Source organism: Nicotiana tabacum, chromosome 11 (genome assembly GCF_000715075.1).
Source record: "Nicotiana tabacum cultivar K326 chromosome 11, ASM71507v2, whole genome shotgun sequence".
Taxonomy (NCBI): domain Eukaryota; kingdom Viridiplantae; phylum Streptophyta; class Magnoliopsida; order Solanales; family Solanaceae; genus Nicotiana; species Nicotiana tabacum.
In genome coordinates, this window is record NC_134090.1 from 49,356,702 (window position 1) to 49,367,835 (window position 11,134).

Sequence of the window (11,134 nt, forward strand, 5' to 3'; positions counted from 1 at the left end):
TCTTCTATATAGGATTGTTATTTCTATAACATGCTGTACGTAGTTGTAAAAGCTTTCGATCAGTTTGAATTATGGAAACAATCTCTCCAACGAGCCGATGTAAGGCTGTCTTATTGGCGGATTGGAGCTCATAGCGCGTTTTAGTTATTGACTTTGTAATTTAATATTTATACATATTTAATGAATTTTCTAATATAAATACAAGGTTTAAGAAAAATCTATTGGGTTCGTTCGAACCCGTAGCTAATGTTGTAGCTCCGCCATGTCTATATTTGCTTTCTCCAAAGCCGGCAATGTATGCGAAAATTACTCACATATATTACATTCATACTGCAACAAACATATATGTTACAACATAATAACGTTCAATTCAAGCCAGCTGATTGAAATCCAGTAGCTCTTCAAGTTTTTTTTCCCCTACCATATATCATTCTTTCAGTGATAGGGAGCAACAATATAATAGTATTAGCTCCTTTTATTATTGTTCCCTTGAATATACATACTGAAGAAGTTTAGCACTATAGCACTGAGGTTAGCTAGGCCTCAAATTAACAAGCATCAAATTAAACCACAGTCAAAGATGAAGCATGCATGTTCTTGCTAGTAAAACATGCTTCAATGGCTTCTCCAATGGTCAAAAAGACCCTCCCTTCAATTTTCTTCACAAATTTGGCTAACCTCAATTTGTGGATCACATGCCACCTTGGGTTCGCTAGTGCCAACTGCAAAAACCAAACATAAACAGTAATTCATGTGTACGTTCAACAACTAGGTTCAATAAGAGAATCCTAATTAATTTGTTATTTTTTCGTTTGTTATTAAGGAATTAGACATAATTGAAGCGGATTACTCACCTTCATTCCATTTGATTCCAGCTCACTGTGCAGTTCCTCTAGAGAAGCTATACTGGTTGTGTCAATGTTGAGCAAATCTACATCCATCAATTCAATATAAACTAATAGCAAAGTCATAGTTTTTTTCGAAAAACTATATATATCTAAATGTGCCGTGATAAATAAAACTAAACAAGTAAAAATTATGTGCCAATTGTACCTCGTTGATTAAAAAATGAAGTGCTAATGGTTTATAGCTAAATGACCCTCCCACCTAATAGTTGAGTGACTATTACTCAAATGGTCACTCAACTATCCCAAATTATCTCCTAAAGTCACTTTTTTTTGTTTGTAACAACAAAGTCACTGAACTATGCCTATTGCACTCAGAAGGTCACTCAACTAGATTTTTCAAATTTTGGATTTCCAAATACCTATTTTACCATCTAAATTATAAAGATTTATCTTTTTTTTTTTTAAATTGATATTATTATTTTTCCCTTTTTAATTTAAATTATCGACTTACCTATAGAATAAATAAATATTATTTATAAATTACAAAAAGTATTTAAGCATATATAATGCTGGAATAACAAAATAATGAGCATAGTAAAAAAATTAATTAGAATACTTTGTTAGTAATAATAATTTTGGTATTAACAACAAAAATTCAAAAATTTATTTACACAATTCAGAATGAAAGAAAATAAAGGTTGTAAAATATATATTCCATGCACGTAATATAAAAATAATTATTTAAATAAAAGTATTTTTATAATATACATTATATATTCTTGAAAATTATGCTCAATTATATTATATATATTCCATGCACGATTTAACATAGTATATTTTACCCTGTACGACTTAACATAACATATTTAACCTATACAGATAGTCCCCCTGTTTTCCGGTGACATAACTTTGTGTTATTGGAAAGTTAGCAGAAATATAATAATATATTTGGGCATAATTTTCAAGAATATATAATGTATATTATAAAAATAACTTTATTTAAATAATTATTTTTATATTACGTGCATGAAATATATATTTTACAACCTTTATTTTCTTTCATTCTGAACTGTGTAAATAAATTTTTGAATTTTTGTTGTTAATATTAAAAAATTAAAAAAAATAAATAAAAAGAAGATAAATGTTTATAATCTAAAGGGTAAAACAGGTATTTGGCAATTAAAAATTTGAAAAATCTAGTTGAGTGACCTTATGAATGCAATAGGCATAATTCAATGACTTTGTAGTTACAAATGAAAGAAAATTTGGGATAATTAAGTGACCATTCGAGTAATTGACTCTTTGGTTGGCTTCTTGTGTTTGGTCTATATCATTGGTATCAAAGCTGTGTGCTAGGAGTGGGAGCCCGGATCCAAGATGGGTGCCAGCCGTGCCGAATTAACAAGGTCGTTATTGTTATGCGCCAATTGTCCCTCATTGATTACAAAGAAAAATGCTAATGATTTTATAGCTAAATAGGTTCTCGCACTTAATAGACTAGTCTTGTTGGTGGATCGTTCTCCGTTTGTTTGGTCTATAACAAACTGAACTTTAACTTGGACACTTACTTGACATGTCAAGAATAACTAGTTGCACTCTATCTTCGGCACTTTCTATGGCATCCTCATTTTGTTCTTCCAGTGCCAAGTCCAAAATCCTGGATAATAAAGAACAAATTAAAAGACATTAAGATCAATAGGAAACAAAGAAAAACAGATTTGTTTGTAGTTTGAGGACATACTTAGCTCTAATGAAGTCGGCATTAGCAAAACAAAGCAAAGCAGACTTGACTCTGACAATGAGAATTCCAGGTATCTTCATTGCCATGGGATATTGGTTCACATCTCCGAACAAATCACTTCCCGGAAGCCTTCCTAATTTTTCTGTCCCCGGCTGGATTGAGTTTAGAATGACCTTTGCAAATGATATACCAACCTGAAATAATACATATAATTGAATATCCCCTAGCAAGTTAATAACATCGGAGATGTAAAAATTACAACTAGATCAGTAGATAATATTATAAGCAAGCAAAATAAAGCTGGAAAAGAAGTTACCGCGAGGAGCAGGCCAATTTCCACAGACACAAAAACGACACCAAAAAATGCAGCAGTGCAAGTAAGGAAGTCCATCTTATCAACTTTCCAAATGTATTTAGCTTCACTTAGGTTGATGAGTCCAGGTAAAGCAGCAAGTATAACGGAAGCAAGAATGGCTATTGGAGTGAAATACAATAGCCTTGTGAAAAATTCTAGTGATATTAGCACTGTTACAGCCATCACTATGTTGGACACTGCAGTTTCACAACCAGCACTGAAGTTGACTGCAGTTCTTGAGAATGAACCTGCATCCAATGAGTTTTCAAGCATATGATTCATGGAATCCCAAGCACCCGCGTAACTAGAAATCTCGTGTTCAAACTTTAAAAAGATTTTAAAAAATTCAATAAATAGGCACACCAAAATGCTCAAATCAAACGACATAATAGTATTTAGCTAAATCATAAATAATAATAGAACTAACAATTGTATAAATCAAAACTAATGGTATATATATAAGTTAAGAAAAATACTACTAGTAAAAGCGTTATACGTTGATTAGAAGAATAATCACACATAAAATCAATATACCCCAAAGATATATAATTGTAAGACAATCTGACTAATAATAATATGAATTATTAGTTGGAGTTTGAACAAAATAATTTTCTATGGTCAACAATCATACAATTCATACAATAAACTAATACGGAATGCCTAATGTGGAGGATAAATTAGAACTATTCTATGGTGGTAAGGTGTGACCATACGTGCAATATTGGATAGAGGCATTATATGTTTGGCCTTTCTCCAATTACTTTTGGCCAAAGGCGGATCTAAGAGTTACGGGTTCAATTGAACCTATAATTTTCGACGCGGAATAGAAATTTATATGTAAATATTCATTAAAATTGTAAAAATAATAGATTTGAACCCATAACTTTAAATATATAATGGATTCTTAAAAATCTTAAAAATTGAACCCATAAAATTTAAATCTTGTATTTGCCTATGCTTTTGGCCCCGTTCGTGTCCTTCCAATATCCTCTTTGAGTGGAAGTTAGATATCTTTCTTTCTTGTTTTCATATGTTATTTTTCTTGTTGAAGAGGGGTGGATAATTGTGCTCGGTGGCTCTACTTTTTTATTTTCCAGTTAATATTGATGTTCCGATGAGGGCCTTTTCTTCCTGCCTTTTCTGTAAAAGACTTTTTTTCCTGCCTGAGTATGGGTCTATCTGCCTTATTCTTAAATGCCTTACCCTTCCTTATCCTGAGTCTTGGTATGCTTAGATTCCAGTTCGGACGCATTTAATTTTATCAATTACTTCATCACCATAAATATCGAGTAACTCTCGGCACACAAGAATTAAAGCCGATGCATGAAATCACCTATCTTCCTGCTTTTCTTTCGACGCCTCGGTAGAGATGAGTTAAACGTTGACTCCTAAAGTGGAGTAAATGGTAAATTTAAGGGTTAAAAGTACTATTTACTAATTATGTTATTTTTGGCTTCCTTCCAATTTTTCAATTTTATATTTTTCCGGCCATGGGCCAAATTTTTATAAGTTACACGTTGAGCAACTCTAGTAAAGAACTTGTGAAAATAGCACGGCCAACCAGTTTTCGGACTAATAATTGAAAAATAGCCGGCGTTTGCAAAGTTATTGAAAATAACCAATATTTTGCTGCAACATGGAAAGTTCCAGCATAATATACTAGAGATTGATGCACCTGTGTATAAACTTCCAGCATATTATGCTAGAACTCTAGCACACGGAAAGTTCCAACATAATATACTAGAGATTGGAGCACATGTGTATAAACTTCTAAGTTATTATGTTGGACCAGTATATTATGCTGGAACTCCAGTATATTATGCTGGAAGTTCACATATAAATAATTCGAACTCTAGTATATTATGCTAGAATATTTTCGAATTTTGAATAGTGTTTTCGTTCAGATTTATCTTTGTATGAAAAGTGGTAAAATTTCGATTACTTTTAAAATTGTGGCTATTTTTCAATTAGCACTTGCAAATTTGGCTATTTTTGAATTTCACCCAAAGAACTTTAGTAAGTAAAAGGAATCTAAGGAGAGAATTAGTTTGCATTAAAACCTTCGTATTTGGAAATAGTAGTAATAACAAATTAAAAGACTAACCAGTTGCAACATAACAAGAAGTTAAAGATCCAGTAATATTCATAACACCCATGGCCAGCATTTCCTTGTTTCCATCAAGTCGGTATCCTTTCATTGTAGCAAAGGATCGGCCTACAGCAATGGCTTCCTGGTAAATTAAACACTATAAAATGTTAAAATATACCGATAGAATAAAAAGCTTTTACGCCTATATATAAGTTAAATCCTTTAAACGAAAAATAACATCCATAGATTGTCTAACTAAATAAAGAATATATTGACGTACTGTGAGAGCGATAAGTGCAACGATGAGCCCAATTTTGGCAGCTTCGGCAGTATGAGGACTATTGAACTGCAAGTCATGGATGGAAGTCGGGTTCAAACCTCCAGTGATGTGCTTCACTATCTTAACACCATGTTTATCAGCTCTTGTCAAGAAAACAATTAGTGTTGACAGAATTACAGACAGTAATGGCGCCATTGCAGATAACAAGAAGAGTTTCTTGTGCTTTCTTGCCTGAAAAATCATGGTATATATTGGCACAATGCTGTTAGAAGTTTGATTATTTCAAATCAACATAAAATTAATTCATTATGACTATATAATTATTGTTGCGTTTTCCTCTCTCTCATATACATATACAGAAACCATGCATGTTAAAAAGGGAGTAGTTATGGAGTATCATAAAAATTTAAAACAAGCTGTATCATAATTTAAGAATATGAGAATATAGTCTTTTGTGACTAAGAAAGTGCAGAAATAGGAGAAAATAATCCTGTTCAAGTAAGAAAGTGCATTAATAGGATTTCCTCTCTGATGTTATAATTTTTTGTTATCCCTTTCTACAGGTTTAGGCTTATATGTGACAATATATCGCAAGGTTTTTTTTGTCCAAGTGGATCTTGTTAAGTAGAGTCAGTGAATCTAGACTTATAAAGGATATATATATATAGCTACTTGCCAGATAGTACTTGGTAAAAAGGATGAAGATGAAGAATGAACTCCCAATCATAAAGCTAAAAGGGTTCCACTGCCAAAAGAAACGCTGGAATTAGCTGTCTAATTGAGAAAAAAAGATCTAATATATATTAAGCTGTAGATATTACTTAATTGAGAGGACAAAAAACAACAAATTAATTTACAGTATGCATTGATTTGCTGATAGAAGTTAAGACAGAGATGATATCAGTATTGTTTGTAAACTTTGAAAGCCCAAGCAATGATTTGAGTTGTTGTAGACCAATCACACAGGCAGCACCAGCCATGAAACCAACAATAGCAGCATGTGACAGAAAATCAACTAGAAATCCCAACCTGTAATTTATAATATCACTACACAACCATTCATTAAAATTAACTGATGTTAGTTAAATTTTAAGATTAATTAACTTACCTAAGTAGTCCAAAGGCAGCTTGAAAAGTACCCGCGAAGAAGGTTACAGTAAGCACGAGCTTTGTGTATGCAGCTGGATTAACAGCAGGATCTTCAAATTTCTGAATCATCGAGGACAAGAGTAGTGAAACAACAGCAACTGGTCCAATTGCTATATCTCTTGAACTCCCCATTATAGAGTAAATTAGCGGTGGGATAACACTTGTGTCTAGTGGAAATAATTAACAGAAAATTGTTAGTATGTTTTCTTAAATTTCATAAAACGGAAATGGAAAATAAAATCAGAATCTTGTAGTACAAGGCTTTGATCACTTACACAGGCCATATTGAGGATCAAGTTTAGCAAGAGTCGCGTAGCCAATGCTCTACATAAGTAGGAGTAAATTAACGATCGATATCCTCTAACGATGAATATTATATTGTTGAAACAGGTGTGCTAATTTATTACCTGAGGGATGCAAAGGCTTGCAAGAGTTAAACCAGCCAAGATATCACTTTTGAATTTTGTTACATTGTATTGTTTACACCAAGAAAGTGGAGGAAATATGGTCTTGAGAATCGAAATGAGTGCAGGAAGGGGCTGCTTTCCAATGCAGTGAAGCTTGTTTTCAAGAGGAGAGAATATTGTTTTCAGCTTGGAAAACAGACCTGGTGGTTCCGGCACATTTAGTACCCAATTACGCCTTTGTGTTTGAAGTGTTTGGGAGAACTGATCAAATGTATTTTTCTGACTCTCAGCAAAAGTTGGACGAGTTGTTTCTTCAACTGTTTGGGCCAAGTGTGAAGACTCTGTCTCACCTTCTCTTGATACAGCCATTTTCTTGAAGGTGAAGTTTAGGAGCTAAGGCCTCCAAGTCAATTGACAGAGCTCCAGTTGTTCAAAAGCACATCTTCAACTATTTAAAAGGCTTCTTGATTAACTTTTTTAACCTGGAAAATCAATTTTTTAAATTAAAAAAATTGTTGGAGAGAAATTGAATACTAGTATTTCGAAAGGGAAAGTCGTCCCTCACTGGTTAAAAAGGTCGGGCTTGCGCACATGAGAAATGGTCCAAAAGACAAAAGTAGTGGATTTGGCCGGTGAAGAATTAACCCAAATAGTTGTACACCCAATCGCTTAAGTTAGAAATAGGCGAGGGAAATATAATATATATACATAATTTATATATCAATGTGTATATGTTTACTGTGAAAAAGGTAATAACAATTAAATTTGATTATGAGACTCTAAAAATACATGATCTATTTTTATGCTAGTTGTTAAGCAGTAAATGCTACATATGTGAGACTTAGAAACGAAATGAGAGTTAAGAATAGAGAGATAATCAAACTGATAGGCTAACAATCGGGGCCTCAAGGTCGATTCTGGAGCTCGGCTGGGAGCTATCGAGGGGGGTCAAAATATGACTAACAGTTATAGTGAAATCAACGAAGGCTTTTTATGGCCAATGGTAAACAATAAATGATGAACAACAATGAAGATAATAAATAGAAGCAATAATATCAAGAGAATGTATTGGAGAGCAAAGAGAATGTTCTTGTATATTTCATGTGGAGCAACTGAAGCAACAGAGAATTACAAAATGACAAGGATCCCCTTTATATAGGAGGGGAATCCCAACATAGTACAAAATACATTAATGACAAAGAAGTGAAGATGGGACAGCTAGATAACACCCTGATTCGGGTTTAGAGTAGTCCACTAGGCTCTGTCAGTCCTTGCCGTATACCTTGGAAACTCCCCATTTCTACCATTACCGTAATCATCACTGCCCCGAGGTCGAATGTCAACGACACTCGAGGGAGGATACTCGGTCGTGGCCTCGAGCCTTCGAGGTGATCTTCCGAAGTTCCTTAATGACGAGAAATTGGACCCTTCGATTTTACCGTATACAGTATAATTGTACGTAGGGGTGGTAAACGGGCGGGTCAGGTTGGATATGGGTCGGGTCGAAAACGGGTAATGCATGAGGAGAAATCTGAGTCTTCCAAACTTGAGAAACCCCTAATTTGAGGCTTTACAAATGTAAAAATTAAAACCATTAGTTATCCGTTTTCTAAATGGATAATATGGTTCTTATCTATATTTGACATGTTTTTAAAAAAGGTCATTATCCAACCCATTTTTAGTGGATAATAAGGTGGATAATTGTTTTCTTTTAACCATTTTGCCACCACTAATTGTGTATAATTAATTCTATGTATATGGTTAGAAAAAGTAAACAGTGAATATGACTAGCTATTTGTGTAATGATCCCTTTGCTCTTCCCTTATGCAGGTTCTATCAGGCTATTTGCATAAATAGGAAAACATTTGTGCCACTTTTATATATATATATATTTGTGCCCAATGCCAGCATTTTAAAGCGCGATGAGCAAAATTTTTGGTACAAATCCTGACAGATCACTTGAATTTTTCAACATTGTGACTGAAAAATCTTGGGAACATCAGGATTCCTGATTTTTCAAAATTCTAGCGATCAGGAGCATGCTTAAAATTCTAACGCGGGGCTATTTTTTTTTAATTTTTAACGAAATCAAAATGTAAATGATGGTTTAGAAAGGTCCATCCAGTGTAATTTTTGGCGTGATATCACGTGTGAGACTTGATCCGAGTCTCCTTTCAAAAGGTTATTTGTATCTATTTATATTATAGGAGTATAATTTTTGACTTATCTTTGAAATGACCAAATTCAGCTTCTTGTTCAGTATTTAAAGGCTAGTCCGGTGCATTAAAATTTTGTTATGCATGGGTCTGGTCGAATCACCCTATATTTCTGTAAGAAATTATTTTTACGGCTCGAAATCATGATTTCCCGGTCACACAAGTCAGATATGTGAATAAGTCAAATATTTCGGTCTCACTGTATGGGTCCGAATTTGATCGACCACGACTTATGGTGGGTACGGCAAATGACCAAAAACCTATGAGTCGGCAAAGGGATACGACCTTGTGAAGGGAGGAGAGATACCACCGCATCGGCAATAGATTCGGCATGTTAGGTGACCTAGGGAATATTCATTAGATACTTCTTAATTTGTCGTCCATACGATTATAGGAAAACCCCTCAGTATATAAGAAGGGTGAAAGTCTTGTAAAAGGGGGATTTTTGGGAGAAAGAACCACTGGTCTTGAACTATTATCATATCTCTACTATTATCATCTCTCTACTATTGTCATCCTAGAGTTTATTATCTTCGGCTACGATTTACCCCTTCATCTTTGATTGATTTGCTTAAAAAGAGTTCGAAATCTTTTGAGTCAAACAATTTGGCGCCGTCAGTGGGAATTTCCATAGCTGAAATCCTAGTTCTCATCTAGGTTCTTAAAAGAGACAATCACTGTTCTTCAAACCCCATAAAAACCAACAATAGCGGAGAAAGAAGCGAGGTCGAAGATGATAGCAGATGTCTCAAACAACCTCCTGAACTCCCTCAACGAAGCTGGTAGAGAAGACATCGAGAATACAACACCAGGGGTTGCACCGGAGGGGGAGATCTCACCTTCTCCACACGGGAATCTAACGATCCTGCGCGAAAGGAGAGCCTCCACGTCCACGGCAGGAGAAACTCCACCAGCAGTCAAAAAGCTACTAGAGGAATGGTTGACAAGTGCTCTGAGCGACATGCTCAAAAAAACCCCTTAGGGAAATGTTGAAGACCTACCACCTACGGAAATCGCAGTTACCATAAGCGAACCAAGCACTACACGAACGGGCAGCACCCGCACTGTAGCTGATGCAGGTGGCGATGCACTCGTAACCATCTTAAAGAAAATGGAAGAGATGGAAAATGAGAACAAAACGCTCCGAGATCAAATGAAGGAGCATCAGGAAAGAGTTGACAAAATACCAGGTGCCCCTAAGCTATTTCCAAAACGCAATGTGGGCCGATTCGTCGAACAGCCATACAACGAAGGGGCTGTCCCTCATCCTATTCCAAAAACTTTAAAGATGCCACCATATTTGAAAATATACGATAGGACCACGGACCCGGAGGATCATCTAATCCATTATGTTACTGCGGTAAAAGGCAACGAGCTATCAAAGGAGCAAGTACCATCTGTGTTGCTAAAAACGTTTGGTGAGACTTTGACGGGGGAGCACTAGCATGGTATTCCCAACTGCCAGCACGATCAATATCAACATTTGAAGAGATGGCGGATAAGTTCGCCACCGCTCATGTAGGGGCGAAGAAGGCTGAAGCCAGGGTCAATGATATCTTTGTAGTTAGGCAAACGACGGGTGAAGGACTTCGGGATTTCTTGGTTCGATTCAACAGAGTAAGGATGAGCCTCCCAAACATATCAGAAGGAATGGCAGTTGTCACACCTCCTTTTTCCGCACCCGCGAGGGGGCAAGGGAGTTTATTTCAATTAAAGGAAAATCGAAACGGGATTTGTTTATTTATTTCAGAGTCGCCACTTGGGAGATTTAGGGTGTCCCAAGTCACCAATTTTAATCCCGAATCGAGGAAAAGAATGACTCTATATTACAGTCTGCGTACCAGAAATCCGGATAAGGAATTCTGTTAACCCGGGAGAAGGTGTTAGGCATTCCCGAGTTCCGTGGTTCTAGCACGGTCGCTCAACTGTTATATTCGGTTTGATTATCTGATTTTTATACAAATTGAACATATGTGCAAATTTTAACTTTTAACCGCTTTTGTCGTTATTATTATTTTACAAGAATTGCAACGTCGTGAAAACATATCT

At 35.2% G+C, this 11,134-nt stretch overlaps 1 protein-coding gene across 1 annotated transcript; it reads right to left on the reverse strand.

The window, feature by feature from the left end:
* Positions 1-296: 296 nt before the first annotated feature.
* Positions 297-7,343, reverse strand: LOC107803708 (low affinity sulfate transporter 3). The gene is made up of 12 exons (XM_075225067.1): positions 6,870-7,343; positions 6,738-6,786; positions 6,422-6,629; positions 6,171-6,342; positions 5,990-6,058; positions 5,314-5,544; positions 5,049-5,175; positions 2,906-3,192; positions 2,590-2,783; positions 2,417-2,505; positions 855-931; positions 297-722 (listed from the first exon to the last, which is right to left on the reverse strand). The coding sequence occupies exons 1-12, from the start codon at positions 7,236-7,238 to the stop codon at positions 564-566; spliced, it is 2,031 nt and encodes a 676-aa protein (XP_075081168.1). The 5' UTR covers positions 7,239-7,343; the 3' UTR covers positions 297-563.
* Positions 7,344-11,134: the final 3,791 nt, after the last annotated feature.

Bases quoted from the DNA above. Each gene is read 5' to 3' on its own strand.
- LOC107803708 (XM_075225067.1), bottom strand. From the start codon at position 7,238: ATGGCTGTATCAAGAGAAGGTGAGACAGAGTCTTCACACTTGGCCCAA. The intron at 3,193-5,048 runs GTTAGTCTTTTA...CATTGGATGCAG, and splicing joins TTCTTGTTATGTTGCAACTG to GTTCATTCTCAAGAACTGCA. The intron at 2,784-2,905 runs GTAACTTCTTTT...GTATTATTTCAG, and splicing joins AAATTGGCCTGCTCCTCGCG to GTTGGTATATCATTTGCAAA.